General features: G+C 42.4%; 1 protein-coding gene and 1 long non-coding RNA gene across 8 annotated transcripts in view; one reads left to right on the top strand and one right to left on the bottom strand.

Annotated features, from left to right (window-relative positions):
* The window catches only part of pkma (pyruvate kinase M1/2a), a 323,744-nt gene that overhangs the window by 2,061 nt on the left and 303,550 nt on the right, over positions 1–18,133 (bottom strand). The window contains exons 1-10 of one of the 7 annotated variants that reach the window (XM_052064349.1): positions 14,767–14,940; positions 9,109–9,293; positions 8,374–8,465; positions 6,516–6,647; positions 6,235–6,421; positions 5,633–5,903; positions 5,297–5,447; positions 4,994–5,146; positions 3,409–3,575; positions 1,317–1,498 (exon numbers count right to left, since the gene is read on the bottom strand). In XM_052064349.1, coding sequence (XP_051920309.1) covers positions 1,317–1,498; positions 3,409–3,575; positions 4,994–5,146; positions 5,297–5,447; positions 5,633–5,903; positions 6,235–6,421; positions 6,516–6,647; positions 8,374–8,465; positions 9,109–9,265 — 1,492 coding nt within the window. In that variant the 5' untranslated portion in view covers positions 9,266–9,293; positions 14,767–14,940. Of the gene's footprint in view, positions 1–1,316; positions 1,499–2,208; positions 2,376–3,408; positions 3,576–4,993; positions 5,147–5,296; positions 5,448–5,632; positions 5,904–6,234; positions 6,422–6,515; positions 6,648–8,373; positions 8,466–9,108; positions 9,294–10,299; positions 10,341–13,963; positions 14,121–14,166; positions 14,182–14,766; positions 14,941–18,133 lie in introns of those variants that run through there. The other 6 variants (XM_052064345.1, XM_052064346.1, XM_052064347.1 and 3 more) reach the window with 6 other exon arrangements.
* On the top strand, positions 14,242–16,951 carry LOC127600069 (uncharacterized). Its single transcript, XR_007962246.1, has 3 exons — positions 14,242–14,518; positions 16,360–16,494; positions 16,575–16,951. It is a non-coding gene; the product is annotated as an uncharacterized LOC127600069 (long non-coding RNA).

Raw genomic sequence — 18,133 nt, 5'->3', positions numbered from 1 at the left:
CTTTTTTGTTCTTTTTTGCTGTTTTTGTCTTTTGTTTTGTCACATGTTGTTTGTTGTTTCATTGTGTGGACCTGATATGGACTGTTTTCAGCGCTTTTTGGCCACGACATTCGTCAAAGGAGCAGTATCTGTGCTTGGTGATTGCGCCTTCTCGGCAGCACGCCTGTACCAGCACAGATTTTGATTGGGAGGAATGTCGGCGCCATTGACTGTCGGTGCTGGACAGACCTGGGGCGCTTGTGTTTTTAGCGCCAGTAATGGGCAGCATTTTTCACAACCCTGATTTGTTCAGTGGCTATGTCAGCGCTGTTGGACAGTTGGCGTTGGTGCGGCTGGATGGATGGCCGCTGAAGTTGAGGATGAGGAGAGAGGCGCGTTGGCGAAGAGCGCCGATGCGTATTTGGAACCGTGAGTCGCCGCTTGGAATTGAAATGGATTTCCATGGGACAGGAGAAGTGAACCAATCTCTTTTTTCGTCAATGGATGCTACAGCTTCTTGTTGACTTTGAAACTTAGCTTGTAGCCGACGTGTGCACATTTTGAGCATGACGTCTCTGATCCACTGGTTAAAGGACACTTTGATTCTCTCCTCTTTCATCTCAAACCGCTTCAAACAACAAAGTGTGTGACGGAAAAGTGATTAGGACTGCACGATTGTCCGTGTTCTATGTTATGTGTTGTGTTTATTATTTTACTTTATGTTAACTGTTTTGTAAAGCGCTTTGTTACAACTGCCGCTGTTGTGAAAGCGCTATATAAATCAGCATGTATTGTATTGTATTGTAACCCCACATGCTGCGAGAGGCTTGTACAGTTCAGTTGATGCCACCACGCATTACATCCACCGCCTGTTGTAATGAAAAAGCAATAATGCTCCATTACAACAGTCCCCCCCCCCCCCCCCCCCCCGAAGTTATTCCCCTGACTTGCCTCTTTTTCTTCAGATATTTAGTGCCACCACAAAATTGTGCAGCCCTTGGCACCCATGAATGTCATGACACCAACTGATAGCGCAATCAATTCAGGCTGCTTCAGAAATGAATTAGAAACTACAGCTGGTCCTTGACTTCTGACCGACTTTCGTCCCTACGGCACTGACATAACCTGAATTTGTAAATTGAAACGCACCATAGTCCATCACTAACCTCCAATAAAGCAGTAATAAAGTCATAATTGGCGTACCGCGGCTACTTTGCTAGTTTATACTGACAATGTGAATGTTATCTCAGAGCTTCAGGCTCCACTATGTTCCACTCTTGCATAGCTAACATATGAAATGCATCTCAGGGATAACCAACACTAAAGCAAAGCGTTACCCATATCCATGGCAAAGTTGACACGCATGTCGACATCCTCGGCCCAGACATCATGGGCGGGAGTGGTGTAGAGGACCGGAAAGATGCCACGGTACAGGTGAGCTTGGCGAGCAGTTTGGGCGTTACGGGTTACGGCCAGGATGGGGGCGCGAGGCCTGTACCTGGAGATAAGGTGGGCAGACCTGCAAAGCAAAAAACAATAAAAATATACTGGAGGTAAGCATATTTCAAAAATAACAATACTGTTCAGTTGTAAGTATAAAAAATGCCACTTTTCCAAACTGTACAGCACTGGCTCATTTCTACATGTCTCAGTTTTCCAACTTTAAAATAATATCGTATGAAAGCTTGAAACCAGGAAAAACAAGTTTCACTGAACGCTTCAGACAATGGTGGCCTGCATCAACTTCTTGGTCAGGAGAAATACAAGAGGAGACTGTGGGGAGCAAAGTGGAAACTGTTGAGTCTCATTCTTTTTTGGGGGGGACGGGGGAGATGTACAATACTGAGTTAAAAGGCACAGAAAAATTTAAGTTTAATTCTGTAATTACTTGCCTGATTATGCTTATTTGTTACAATTTATTACAATGAGTGACCAGCAGTGTTTTACACGCCTCATACGGCATCGACCAGGGACTTTCAAGTCAATACTGAGTTGCACCATGTCGATTGGTGAACAAATTGCAGTGGAAAAGCAGCATTTTAGAACACAAGGAGTGTTTTAAATCACACATTTCCAAACGTGAACTTGCTGTCAATTGCTGTCTTCTCTCACCTACATCACAGTGCAATCATTCATTCTCACACACGCGCGCGCCCACGCACACTATATGGACAACTAGTTCATATAGTGTACTTACCAGAGATGACAAGGAACAGTCCCATGTCTTACCTCCCAGTCTTGGTGAGAACAATAATTGCACTAGCGCAGCACTTGAAAGACGACTCCACAGCTCCGACAGCCGCCACCTCGGACGGATCTCTTGTCAGGTGGGAGTGTCGCCTCAGCTCCTCAAACAGCTGCCTGTGGAAAGTGGCTGCTTCTGCCTCGCGGGCGATCTAAGCCAGCCCCGGGGGAACCAATTGAGGAAGGAGCGGGGGTTACTATCACAGACGCACGTCATTCACACATCTGGGAAGGGCTTGAAATCAACCCATCAAGTCTTCCTGGTTGGTATACCATCTTAAGTGTGTTTAAATAGACCTTTGCATAAGGTTTGCAAAAAGAAATATCTATTTATATAAGTGGCAAGGTACTTCCAGGTGGCAGAATGCAAAAAAACTTGTTTGAGGTTGCAGTGCCAGATAGTTCTTTTTTTTCCCCCCTGCCAAAGTTCCTTAAAATATATATATATTTTAGCCTGTGGGTGAGGTGTGAATGTCAAATAGTTGTAAAAGCAAATCTGCCTAGTGGCATAATATCCATCCACCTCTAAAGGAACAGACTTTGATGAATTTAGCAAAACATAACAGCTAGCTTGCCAACCAACAGGGCTACTTTAGTCAGTGCGAATGAAAGCTAGCATCTGCCCAGTTTGGAAAACAAATAAGTACAATTAAGGTTCAGGCCCAGGTAAAAAACAGATCCATTATAAAAAAATATGATATAGATTGCATTGGTGTTCCATCATCACTGCAAGTTCTGTTTGAATAAATGCTTAAACTGAGTAGTTTACTGTGCATTATCAATTTCACCGTCCAAAGACCACATCGGTACCATTAAGTGAAACAACAGGAAAGAATGTTCATGTTAATTTTGTCGAAACCTTCCCCTCCAAACAATTTAGGTTACCTCACAAAACATCCTGCATCTATTCAAACTTGAGTGGGAGAGAAGACGGCTACAAAGATCACTCAAGCCATTTACAGTGGTCACTTTCATGTTTTCAAGTATTACCATGGGGGCTTCTGCGACCTGGAAGTACACGTGACATCATGTTGAAAAGGTCAACTAATATGAACAAAACCAACCAGCAGATTTGTGAATGTGATTGCCAGCCTGTCCCCAAGTTTCCACCAGTTCCTGTCTGGCCCTAGCTCTTCCTCTCATTGCCGACACGAGCGCCGCAACCGACGAGGACAATTGCCCTACCTTCCGGAGCCCGTGAGCACAATGATGGCTGAGGCCAAACTCTTAAAGGAGGCCTCGACGGCGCCAATGGCGATGGCCTCGGCGGGGTCTTTGCAGTGCGGCGTGGATCGACGCAGGTCCTCAAACACCTGACGGTGAAACATTGCCGCCTCGGCTTCGCGAGCAATCTGGCAAGCGAGCGAGGGCAGGATGCAACGAGCAAGGAGCAAACCACCACCGCACACAGGTAGGATAATGAAGATAGATGGATTTAAATAATAATAATAATAATAATAATAATAATAAAGGGAATGTGTGTGCAGTGGGGGGGGGGAGAGACAGTAGACAATTACTAACAACAACAACAAAAATCACCACAAACCTTTGCTTGATTCATTATAAGGGGCTCTAGAAACCAATGGTTCTAACGCAACAGTACATGCTCACGCAAGCAGTAAGTAGTGTGATTCGGATTATCAAAAAGGCAGAAAAAGACAGCCGCCTAAAAAGTGGGGCAGGTTGAAAGCTTCATAATTCTTAAAACCACATGTCCATGCAATTATGGAGGATACAGTATATCGGGATTGGAGATGAATAAAAAGACTGTTTTTTTGTGGGGGGGGCTCTATCATTCAAGGAGAATAGAAACTGCTGCATCACTCAGCATTTGAAATGAAGTGATGGATGGTGACAGTAAATAATTACATTTGCAACAATTTGAAGCACTGGATTTTACAGCGGTAAGCTGCAAACGGTGCGAGTTAAAAAAGGTGCATGCAATTTGTTTCTGTCCAAGATGTGTCTTCCATCCATCTATTTTCCATAATGACTGTCCTCATTTGGGTGGCAGGAGAGTTGGAGCCTATCCCAGTTGACTTTGGCTACATAAACCTTGCACAAGCCAACACCCAATTGTAGGGCGGATAGTAATAAACAAGCATTCAAAATCTCCCTGAAACAATGAATAATTTAGAGTCTTCAATGAATTGCATGTTTTTCAAATGCGGCAGGATGCCGGAATACCCAGAGAAAACCCACGCAAACACAGCAACGACAACATGCAAACCTAGCACAGGGGCCAGAGTCAAACAGACCCAGAACCACAAAACTGTCAGTAACCAATAGTCAACTTTGCTGGCCTGTATGAATATTAATATAGTAGACTGTATTAATGTTGTAAATCACACACGTGCTAGCAGAATTTGAGTGTGTTAGGGGAATCTACGAGCAGAATGACATCATGTTTAAAGTTCCATTTAATTTGCGCCTGTCTAGACAGGTTGTGTATTTAGTGCCCCCAAATGTCTATGCGCAAGGGTGTCGGCCTGAGTGCTCTTTGAAGTCCACAGCCTCATAACTTGGGAGTAAACAGTTTAGGAATGAAGTGTTTTAGAACACCAAAAAAGGTCGATTTATGAATACCCGAGGACAGACCTACGTGTATGATGCTGCATTCACGAACATGTTTTAGCTGTCCCCATTACTGACCTTCATTTTATATTGAAAAAAATATTAATGCGAGACAAGATTTCAATTAGTAAGAGGGGTTAATTGTTATAGAGGAGTTAACTGTGTTGGTTCAAGTCTTCCTTTGATGTGAACTGACCATGTGTTGCGTGCGCACAGCCTCCAGAGGGTAGTCTCCCTTGGCAGTCTCGCCGCTCAGCATGATGCAGTCGGCCCCGTCCAGCACAGCGTTGGCGACGTCGCTGCCCTCGGCGCGAGTGGGTCTCGGCTTCTTGATCATGCTCTCCAGCATCTGAAGACAAATCATTTGACAGGTTTAATTATTTGAAAAAAAACAACAACCCCCCCCCCCCCCCCCCCTACTGTAATAACATTAACAGAGCACTAATGGATCCACAAGAAATGTTACAGCACTGACTGAAGAGGCATTCAAACATCTGACCTGAGTGGCACAGGTGATTGGCTTGCCAGCTCTGTTGCATCGGCCAATCATCATCTTTTGGGCTACGAAGACTTTTTCAGTGGGGATCTCAATACCAAGGTCACCACGGGCAACCATGATGCCATCACTGGCCTCCATGATCTCATCGAACCTGAAGACGACACAAAATGGCAATTAGTCAAAAACGTCAGAAGATGGCGTAGTTTGCCTTTCGGGTGTAGTGTCACTACAAGGCCACCAGGGCGCAACATGTTCACATCACTGGATGTTCAGAATGACAACTCGCTAATCTGATATTTGAACAACACAACCATGCCTTAACTTGATGGCACACACCTGCGCACGCCCTCGTGGTTCTCCAGCTTGCTGATGATCTTGATGTTCTTGCCTTTCTCGCCGAGCACAGCTCTGACTGCGTGGACGTCGTCGGCCTTGCGGATGAAGGAGGCGAACACCATGTCCACGCCCTGCTCCACGCCAAACGTCAAGTCCTGGATGTCCTTGTCGGAGACGGCGGGCAAGTCCACGGCGGCGCCAGGCAGGTTGACGCCTTTCTTGCTGCCCAGGGTGCCGCCGTTCTCAATCTCACACATGAGGAAATCAAGGCCTGGGACAAGGGCGAGTTCATTAAATAAGACGAACTTCTCCAAGGAGTTGTGATAAGATCTGCATCTAATTGATGTCCATAGTTGCTTACTTTCCAATGTGACGTGGCTATAACTACAGTTCTGTCAAAAGTATACTGACAATCAAAGCATTGTTCTGGTTTTTAATATACTGATATTGATATGATGACAAATCTATACCGTAAGCCAAATTTATATTCCATATGCACGGAATGTTGTTTACACCCCATGTCAGTACTTTTCCATTAACATACATTTTCGCATTGCGTCTGATGAATGTATTTGTTTTTTAAAAATATGAACAAATCTTACCAATCTCCTTGACCTGCAGAGATATGAGCCCATCATCAATGTAGATATTGCTGCCGGGTTCTACGACTTTGGTGATATTCTTGTAGTCGAGCCACAGGATCTCTTCGCTGCATTTCTCCTGGTAGCTGTCATCCAAGGTGATTTTGATCATTTTGCCCTTCTTCAGCTCTACCTCAGCCGTGCCGCTCTGTTAAAAGCAAACAGAAGTCCTCAGTGCCACTGGTGTGTTTTTCCAAGTTGAGTTGCCAACCAACAAGGCCGTTCGACATCACTGTACTCACTCCCTGGATGAGGCCAGTTCTGATCTCTGGCCCTTTGGTGTCCAGGGCGATTCCGATTGGCCGGTATTGGATGCTACCTGGCTCAAAGCTCTCACATGCTTCACGCACATTCTTGATGGTCTCAGCATGGTACTACGGGGAAAAAGTTCCAACGTGAACTAATCATCAAAGGCAGACATGTTTTTTAACATACCGGTAGTTATAAAACACACAAACTGCGGCAATCAAAATACATGCTGGATGAGGAATGACTGCCAGTGCGGTCATTAACCTTTTTTCCACCACACCCTTCTGATCGTGCAGTACAACTATGAACAGTCTGTTGATGCTGTGGTAAATGAGGTTAGAAAAAAAAACATGTCTTAATTCCAGTTTATAAAACACCTGTCAGGTTGAGCTCTGAGATGTCTCCTGTTAATTCCCCAGCAGCACCAACCCCTTGTAATGTCAAGAGAATAATTGAGGAAGATGTTCCACCAGCACGCTGTTAATTGTGGCATGTTTAATTCAGAAATACTGAGGCAAAGACGGCTAACGCTAGAGCAACTTGTTAATAAAACGATGAGATCAGGGTTAGAACAGAAATCGGTCTGTGTCTCTCTCAGAATTTGTCTTCAGAGTGCAACAAATGAACAATTGTGCCACAAACCTGTTGTAGTCGAGGCCGAAACAAAAAAGCTAACCCAACCCTTCAAATGTGAACGCTCAAAGGATCCACCCAACATTCTTGAAACATTTTCAATGAAATGAAGAGAAGGTTGAGTACACAGGAAACAGTTTTATGTACTATCATTAACCGTGCATATTTACACTTGCATGGCACTTCCGAATGTTCAAACACCTTAAAACATTGTTGTACACTGTCAAATGAAACAGACTCATTCAATTTGTTTTATTTCCTATGAAAGAGGCAAATTGCATTCAACCAGTCCCCATATTTGTTCATTTAGTTGTGTTGAAAAACATTCAAATTTTTTCACAGTTTCTCATTTAAATAGTTGCGTGAAGATTTATTTTGAAAGAAAAAAAAAGGTCTTGTTTAAGCCTGTCCTCTTCCAGTCAACCATTTTGGAAACACCACCACCGTCAGGAACAGTGAGCTGTGATTGAATTTCCTGCTAAAAATGCTCATAAGGTTGCAAAATGTGTAGGGGGACGATGCAAGAGGCTCCACTTGCACAGGTATCAAACTCAGATTTGGACCGCGCCTAATTCAAATGATCAGGATCCAAAGTGTTATTTCTCAAAATAAGTAATGTAAGCGTTTAAAAAAAATCATGAAAGGGCAAAGCGTTGCAAAGGTTTGTGCTAGGTCGGTTCCCAGACAAGTCAGATGCAAATGAAGCTCGTTTTGAAGCTTATTCGCAGTTTCTTACGTGTCACAAAAGGTACTCCATAGTTTTTTTTTTTTAACACAAACTCTTCACATACATATTCAAACTACATTATGACTGACTGTGAGCAAGTGATTTGCTTCATTGTACTAAATACCAATCTGTATGTTTGCCCTTGCTTTCACTTTGAACAGTCTGTGTCTGGCTGCATCATATCCACCTGAATATGATGACGTTGATAATCTGTCTTGCCTGTTTGTCTTTAAAGTTACCGTGTTGTCGTTCATCATAAATACATGCCGGTTTACGAGGAGCCATTGTATCCACAGATGTGCAATGTTTGCCAAGCTGCAAAAAGCAAATATTGCAAAAAAAAAAAAAAAAATTTCAAAAGGAAAGGAACACACCTATGATAAGGACTGAAATGATTTGTACAGGTTGAACGTGATGGCCTTTCAGTGGCAGTTGGCCTCACCCTCGCTGGGTTCAAACATGCCGAAGAGGGAAGTGATAAAACTGCCCACCTCATGTGTGCCGTGTGAGAAGTTCAAGCGTGCGATGTTCATTCCGGACTTGATCATCTCCTTCAGCATGTCGACAGAACGAGAGGCTGGCCCTGAAGAAAAAGGGAAAATACATTTGAAAAAAATAGAGTAGCGTGTCCAAAGAGCGATTTAAGTAATTCTGCTGCTGATGATGCCAGTATTTTCTCAAACTTGTGGTGAAGCTGTTGCATCAGGCATTTACAGTTCCCCTAAAAAGTGTCATTTTATTCTTGACCGGTACATAGTAGCATAGAAGTTACTTTTGGACAGTAAATTTGAAAGCTGAAGAATTCTCATCAGAAAGTCATCTGCAAGGCCGAATTTCACAATTTAATGTAATGCTCTGTAATCCTGCAGAAAGAAATACCAGTAGGTTCAATTAATGATTTACATATTTGGACATCATTATTGACGCATATGATCATAGGTTTGTTACTTTTGGGGTGTGGGGGGGGGGGGGGCGAGATTGTCCACATTTCTGTAAAAACAGTTATTACTTAGTATGGCAATGGTTTGGAATACATTATTATTTTTAAATTACTGTACTCAAAAGTGAACCTAAAAAAGACAATGAATGGATAGAGGGATAACAACATGGCATTATAGTCTTCCCTTCTTGCAGGAGAATTTTCTGATTTACACAACATATTGTCCCACAACTTCACCGTCACAATAGATAGAACCACTGTGTAGCTATGCAATACATAGACACACCGATAGTGCAGATGATGCCAGTGTTGCGAGCTGTGGTGGGCTTGGAGTCGATGTCCAGCAGACACATGTGTTCCAGGAAGGTGTCGGCCATGGCGGCATTGAGCTGCTGCGTCTGGATGAAGGCAGAGCCCATGTCGACAATCTTTGGCTGAGGCATGGCGATTATCTTGGAGTCTGGAGAGGTCCTGAGGGACAAAATGAAGACACCGCTTCAATAAGATTTCTTTTTTTTTTTTTTTTGTTTTGCTTGGAGTCATTGGTATACTTGGCTGGACACTTGAGCTGTTCTTGCAATATGAGTTTATAACAAATGGCAATCGCATAGTGTGCCATGAGCATCAAATCTGGGTTCAAGTCAGATATCTGTGCTGTTGAGAAATTAGACAATGTTGAAATATAACAGGTACTGATAATCATAACAAAAAACCTGAGCAAAAAACAATAAAAATGAAGGAGGACATTCACCTATCAGCAAGCAAATTGGGAAATCAGGTTCAAGCTTTTGTGAGGAAAAGTGTCAAGACTACTAGCCTGAAAAGATTGAATTGTGCCATTCAAACAAACGTGGCATAATCAAGTGAATAGTTTTCTTTGTACTCGCCCAGCCAACCAGTGCAATTTACCCAGACATTTGTTTCAATTTCACTTCAATTGAACAAGCCAGGTTACATTTAACGTTGTCACAGCACCAAAATTCTGACTTAAATACGATACACGTAGAGAGTAACTCAATACAGTTACTGAAACGATACCAAGGAAAAATAAATACATAAAGTCATCGGTAAAAGCAGTGGTATCATAGAGTAGATGGGAAACACAGATCTTCCAATTATTTGTTGTTGGACAAATAGAAATTAACATTAGGTAGTAGAGCTGGAAAATCAATCAAAATGGAACCACAATTTAGATTTTGGCTTCTCCCAGTTATAAAAACAGAAATTAAAGAAAAATTATTACAGGTAAATTGCCGAACACCTGAGCGTGATTTAAAATGTTTGTGTTGACACAGTTGCTGTCACGATCAAATGATTCCATCAATTAATCAGACAACATTTTATTTTGCATTTAAGGGTATCACAAAAACAATTGGTCTCCGATTACTGTTCATTCACCAATTTTTGTTCTGCATTTGGTACTGTTTGGGTGATTAAAACAAAACAAAAACCCTCACAAGAAGGAGCTTGTACTCACCAACCTTTTGAAATTGATTTAGTTTCTGGTCCAGTCATTGTTGTCCTAAATAAGAGTAGAATGTTTGCAAAAGCCTTATTTTGATTAAACACAAAAGATAACCTGCTTTCATAAAGGAACACAGAAATCAATGAAATATTCTTGTCAGGAGGCTGAAAATAGACAATTCAGACAATTTTAAGCCTTGCATTATTATATTTGTAACACATCATTTTTGTTACATATCTTTTGTTTTTAAATGGTGAGTGTGGTATCGCAGCACTTTTTTTTTTTACTGACGCTAAACCGTGCAGCGCTAGTTTCATTATTTTGAAAAAGAAAACGTAATTATTTTACATAGTCTCTTCCCCCACACCCCCAAAAACCCAAATACTTTACACTTTCGACATCCACTGTAGACCAGACTGCGCATGTACAGTACACTCCGTTCTCCCCTCGCCACCCCACTGGGTTGCTCATGGCAACAATTCATTTGGACCCATTGACAAGACTCAGTTCACCATGCATTTCCCAGGCAGATTATTCAATCTTTTAATTCAGGCATCCGCCTTCAAAAAACACAAGCCTCAAGGCGTACTGAAAACAACAATAAAAAAAAAGCCAGAAATATGTGCAGGGTGCATTGCATCCTCGCTTCTCTTTAACACCGACTCTGGTTGCATAACCTCACAAAACAATGACACATTACTCTCTTGTTGCCATCTAATTAAAATGGTAATGATGGGGGTTCCAGTCCTCTACCGTCTGCCTCCATAGTGCCTGCTGCCTGATGATGTAACATTGGAGTGAATGGAGCAGAGCAGTTGGTGGCTGAGGAGAGCTGTACGTGCTCGCAGTCACATTCTGCTGTACCGCAGCAATACGAAGCGACGCAAGGGGAAGGCAGCAGAGTGGGCTGAGTCACAGGGAGCCTCCGCGACAACCATTTTTGAGTGCTTTGTCTTTTTATGAACACTGACAACCTCTAGACCACCAGGTCTGTGGCACAACACATTATTGTCATTCACAACATTCAAACCACGAACACATCCAGCGCAACTTGCTGCCAGGCGGGGATGTCATTGCGCTTTCGGGAACAAGTTGCAACCTGAACCCCGAATAGTTGAATGAATGCCACTTAAAAGAAACACACCATTCACTGCATAGGTTCCTGGATGATACTACATCCAATGCTGCATACCGTGCTCAAATTGACCATTGGGTGCATTCTGTCAGATCAATTAGCTTCACAGTGGCGTGGCACCTGTCACACTGTTTTGGAGTCTGTGGTGGCGATTAAATGTAAGGTAGAGGGGGAAAAAAAGTATTCATTTTGTGCAGTGGCATTTTTTTTTTAATTCAGTAAATCCTGCTTGCTGTTCTTATGGGGAAAACCATGCGGTTACACGAATGACAGTATTATCCCTAAATGGGAGAATATGGATCTCAAGTTTGTTTCTTACAATGTCAGCTGAGTATCCTTCACTGCTAGTTTGGAGTCACCCTGACACAGATGCAAAGCTAATTTAAGAGCTGTCTGCTAATAATCCCCTCCTATCCCTTCCTGACTGGCTCCAGCTAGTGACATTCTGTTTTAAATGCTCTTGGTCACATGACCTCCTATGTTTCTAGATGCATGCTCTATCACTTTTATGATAACTGCCCAAGTACAATCATGGCCAGGAGTACTGCAATCAGGGTGCCGTGACATTTCCGACGGTGACACAACATATCCAAGATAGCTTGTATCATCCACTCCACCAACCTGTTTCATGCACTACATACCCCCAGTTGATGTTCCTGGTCCTCTTGGGGAGAATGAGGCAAGACACTGCCACGGATCTCCAGAGGCACCCCAATTTGTTGGAGCGAGCGCCACATTGCAATGGCTGACTAAACCCTGCAGTAGTAGGCCCTGCGCATCTGCCAGCCGAAGCACTCGTCCACGGTGACAACGCTTTCAGGAGCTCAAGAGTAATAAATCCTTCCGGTGATGATGAGGAAAAAGGGCAAAGAGAGCGCCAGCATTGACCGGGCCATCGCCATGACGTGACAATACGGCCGTACATGAGGCAGCCACCGCGAAAGTGCAGTCACTAAATTGTCACTGCCGGCCTTGAACATACAACACCCGCGGCCTAAAAACAGGGTAGGTCTAATAATAACATACAGCGAATGTTCGCAAAGCTGATATGCAGGACACAGGACTACTCACTCATTTGGCGTATGTTTCTATGGATTGAGCGATTGTGTGAAAATTACTTATAAATGACTTTATTGTTCTAATCAAGCTAAGTGCAAAACTTGTTTACATTTGCCTGTGGCGACAAGTGCCATGCTCATTTGTGCCGAAGCACACTAGCAAACACATTCTGAGTTTCAGAGAAGACTGTATTTACCCTGCAAAAAAAAAAAAAATCACAATTGCAGTTTTGAGTATTTACATGAAAATGGTTATCGCCTCCATGATACCCATTTTCAAAGGTTTTGCATTTTCCGGTTCTGCACATGTGCTCCAGGTTAAGGACACAGCAGGGCACCGAATGCCGTCTCACGAGGTTCTGTTTGTGCAAATAGAGTTAGTCTGCACTGGTAAAGGAGGAGGCTTGGTGAGTTGTAGTGGGAAGGAACTGCAAATGAACAGATGTTAACTGTGCACCACACAACACAGTTCATGGCCAGGGAAGCCAAGAAACCAGTAAGTGCAGTTTTGTGGCATTACCTCCAGTTTTATTGGATTACCGGCTTGTAAAGTTGGTAATGGAACATTTGAAGACTGTCAAACTAATGACATATTCACGATTTAAACAATTTTCAGAAAGGGTCAGGCATGAACTTTGATGCCTTTGTCGCACCAATTCAAACAGATAAAGGCGAAAATTCAGAACCTAGCTAATTCTAGTGTAATTACTGAACTAATACATGCTCAAGTTAACTTAAAAATGTAATTAGTTCCAAAAAGGTTTGTTTGGAAAGCAGCTTTCCTACAAAGTAATTAGCCGTTAAGCAGAATGTTCTTCCTTCTGCCAAAGATCAGATGAGTGAAACCAAGCACATTCTTTCTGACATTCGAGTAATAATTAAATCAATACATATCCCTTCAAACTTTAAAGTTTTGTATAACACGGTGTCCATTCAAAGTCAACCCATCAAAAACCAGACTCACTTGAAATGCATTGTGTTTTTCTGACATTTTATACACATCTCTCTGAATGAATAGTTGTCGTTTTTGTGAAGCGAGTATGACTAGTGCCTCAATTGTTTAAGAGCCAAAACACCATAAACATTGCAACCACCTATCCCCCGGAGTTGTGGCACCACTCTGAAACCATTGGGTTTCTACTATTATTTCTAACACATCAGGTTTTTGAGAAAGAATTCTGCCTGCTGCTGAACCTAACCTTCAATTCATAAGAGTTAACAAATGCCGTATATATTACTGTATTATTATAATGCGATCCAGTCAAATGTTGACACACGCGACTGTTACCGAGTGACGTGTCTAAGGAACAAACAGAGCTGCCGGCTATAATATTTTAAAATCTTTTCAAAGTTATTAAATATTGTGAAATTAATTATACACAAAATGTTAACGTTTTACTCCTGCAAATTGTCCGCATAGGTAAAATATCCCTTGAACATACTGCTATTAATTGCAACATAAAATCTATTTACAAGGTCTTACACGGGGGATGTGTGCTCTTCAACACATGCGCAGTCTTCAACACATACACAGTCATCAATAGACTGGCCGTCCTTGGAAGCCATTTCTAAGCAAACGACGAGTTGTATAACTGAACAATACAATGAGAGCAACTTTAGCCAGCAGTTATCGGAATAGTGGGCGAGAGAACGTGACTACGGCGTAGTCGATGCGTCAAAACTCACGATTGCATCCCTGAGTCATCCTGTCTCGCGTCTTTACCACTGTGAGCAAACCGACCAATCGCAGTCCGAGGAGACGTAAAGGCCGCGCCCACAACGGGAAGTATCTGGAAGCAAGTCGCCAAAAAGGAACTTCTGCATACATCGCGGCCGATTACCATTTATTCTGAATTGAATTTTATCAACAAGTGATGTACATTGATTCAGACTAAAAGTAGGAAAATATTTTCCAAGATATGCAGACCTTACAGCGTATCCGCCCACCAACATATTTATAATGACAACGTTGTCAGGAGACGACATAGCACGGCGCGCAGCAATGTCAAACTCTCAAGATGGCTGTAAAGTTCAACACGTTCGTCCACTTTCAACACAAATTGCAAAATGCGTGTTATTTGATAATATGACATTAGAAGACATATTTAGACATCCAGGCAATATATTTGCCATATTTAAACACACTAGCAAACGTGTCACGATGAGCAAAAATGCAACCGCATTTTAGAACGTACAGAATGTGTAAGAAAAAGTACATTGTCGATAATACAAACTTGATTTCAGTCAAATGACGTAGCAAACGATCGTGAGGTTAGCTGAACCCACCTTAACTCGCAGTAGGACGCCCAAATTGATGTATCAGGCAGCACAGCAGCTCAGCTCAAGGTGATCTCTCCGCTCCTCACTCCGCGGAACTACTTTATCGTGATGCTATTATGTATCCCTCCGAGGTAGAAATCACGCTTGCATTGAAAGATAAACACCGACTTCGAATCTATTCAATCATATTAATGCTAGGTATTACACTCGTGCAATTGAGAACACTCTGATATTTTCGGGTTTTTTTTATTGAAGGCCAGGAAAACAAGGGTTAGCACGCGCTAGCGGAACGATACAATGGATATAGAGCTGAGATGGGGACGTGTTGTGCATTCAGCCAATCAGACCGCGGGAATTCCTCAGCAGCGCGTCGTCGTCACCATGTGACGCATGATGGCGAGTCGGAGCAAGTTTCCTTAAAATCTGCAGCAGGACATCTTATAGATGATTTATGATTGTGTATCTATTGTAGTTGTTTTACGGGATAGTACTGACTGTTATATTTTAAGGACGCCTTGAGCATTGTAGTTTGTCAATACACGCTGTTTGAAGAGGTAAATATTCCAGCTGTGTAACATTTAGGAGACAAGACAAAAAAAACGACATTGTTTCACGCTATTTACACGACGCGTAGATTCAAATGTAACCTTTGTGTAGAAGATTACATGGGTCTGTGTGGTTTGGTACCAAACCTGAGGTAGATGGCTTCATCTAGCGTTCGAAAAATAGAATTGCACTGTGGCGCCCATCGGTCACAACATAATGCAGGACCGTGCTGTACTCTCGTTTATATCCACTGCTTTCTAACGCCTATAATGTTTCAAGTTACGTCATTGATGCCAAGAGAAGCTCGTATTTTTACAAACCCAACTCTAATTTAATAAAAATAAAAACCCACATTCTTGCTGCTGTACAATGTCAATTTCTTCAGTGTGGGACAAATAAAGGGTATATCTTATCATATCTTAATTAAGTTGATACGTTGTCTTCAACATAAATAAAGACAGAATACAATGACTTGCTAATCATTTTCAAACTATAATTGAACATTTTGTCCCCTACACATATGTTATTTGTGCAATCAGGCCTTGCATGCAAAAAATCGCAACACTAAATTACACTACATGGTTTTGAAGGTTTCACTTTCTTCTTCAAATTGAACAGACAGTTGTCAAGCGTAATCCTTTCAGCCTGTGGCCAGACTCCAATAGACACGATCTGAGATAACCAGGGCAAAGATAGATTAGCCCGATAGCCTTATCACTATTGTCTCCAATATACTGTATACCCAATGACAGTTAAACCTTTATCATCATTTCAATGTCATCAGTGGAATTTTTATATGGAAAAAAAAAACCTGGCCTTTCAAGTACCAACGGATGCATTTTATGAAACTACAGATAAGAAATACGATAACTGATCTTTATTAAACATGAAACCTGAGAGTTGGTCACAGCCAGGAAGACGTGCCGATTTCATCCGATCAGCCAATCACAACCAATGAGAAGTGCATCATCATTCAAAGGCAGGCTTGCATTTGATGAACCGGTGATGAACACTCAGTCTCAATCCAGTTTCTATGTCGCCTTTCCTCATTAGGGTGTGCTGGGGCCTATCCTAGCTGCTTCGGGTGAGGGGCAGCGTGCTACTGGGTAGTCACCGACCATGGGTCTTCCTTCCCACGTTTTTCTGTTCCTGTGGCTGTTAGGGATTTTGCTGTAATGACAACAAACTGTGAGTCTTCCCCCTTGTGATATTTACGAATTACGAATCAAAACGACAACGTTTGAGTTTCCCTCTCTGGCTTTCTGTAGATTAAGGAACATGAGTTTACGTGGGCCAAAAACGACAAACTGTGAGTCTTCCCTCTTGTGATATTTGCGAATTACCAATCAAAACGACAAAAAAGTTATTGGTATCATTTGGTGTACAGTATTGCACTTGGAGTGATGTGAGATGAGGTTCATGACTGGTGATGCACCCTCTCCTCTGGAGTTGGATATAGAAATAGGAACCATAATAGACAACTAGCGGATTTGTGGGTTTGGGCCTATATTGAAACCGAAGTTGCAAATCAGGTTGAAGAGAATTTTGGATTGTTTTCTAAGCTTTTTATGATGCTTCAATCAATTCCACACCACTCAACAATGCGACAGCAAGGAAAAGAATATTTCATATGAGGTCAAGTTCATTGTTGTAGTTCATTCATTCATTCATTCATCTTCCGAGCCGCTTGATCCTCACTAGGGTCGCGGGGGGTGCTGGAGCCTATCCCAGCTGTCTCCGGGCAGTAGGCGGGGGACACCCTGAATCGGTTGCCAGCCAATCGCAGGGCACACAGAGACGAACAACCATTCGCACTCACACTCACACCTAGGGACAATTTAGAGTGTTCAATCAGCCTGCCACGCATGTCTTTGGAATGTGGGAGGAAACCGGAGCACCCGGAGAAAACCCACGCAGGCCCGTGGAGAACATGCAAACTCCACACAGGGAGGCCGGAGCTGGAATCGAACCCGGTACCTCTGCACTGTGAAGCCGACGTGCTAACCACTGGACTACCGGGCCACCCTGTTGTAGTTTTTATTTAATTTTAAAATGATTTGATCTTTCCTTGATATTTGATATGGCATGAAAGCCCTGATTCGAAAATCACCTATAGACGTCTTGGTGTTATAACTGTTGTTATTATTATTATTATTTGTTTTGTATTTTTCCTACTGTACTCCTTTGAGCATTTTTTACTCTTCATATGCAGGAGAATGGACAGCAAAGGGTGGCACTGCCTCACCTACCCTGACTGCAAATCCCTGCACCTTTCAAGGGCCGTTCTTCACACACAAATTAAAATAAAGCAGCAGCATCTACATCACTGAGAAGAACGAAATATGAAAATTAGACACCAAAGACTGTTCGAAATCAAATTTAAAAATAAAAGTAAAACAACACTTTCTTTATTGATTTGTAGCATAAGAAATATGTATTAGAATGACATACTTATTTCTGCTTTGTATGAACATAGAGATATCATTTCACTGGTGTCTTTGGAATCCTCTTACCACCAAAACCATCACTTTTCAGGAACGCCCCCTGCCTCCACTCCCAAAAAAGGCATGTTATTTGAGCCATTAGCATTGCATTGTGAAAGAGAGCAAGACATTTTCAATCCCTGAGATGTGTTGATCATTTGCAATTGTAACAGACCCCGATGGGGTTGGTAATGATTTGGGAACAAATACTGAACTGACCAAAATTTGAAAAAGGGTTGTCGGCCTGAAAGCAGCTAGATGGAATAGATTCAATGCCGCATGCTGTGTATTCAATATCAAATATGTATTAGGGGGAAAAGGTAAACAATACTATTTATTTGAGC

Source organism: Hippocampus zosterae, chromosome 4, assembly GCF_025434085.1.
Source record: "Hippocampus zosterae strain Florida chromosome 4, ASM2543408v3, whole genome shotgun sequence".
NCBI lineage: Eukaryota > Metazoa > Chordata > Actinopteri > Syngnathiformes > Syngnathidae > Hippocampus > Hippocampus zosterae.
This window is presented reverse-complemented; position numbering and strand designations above follow the sequence as displayed.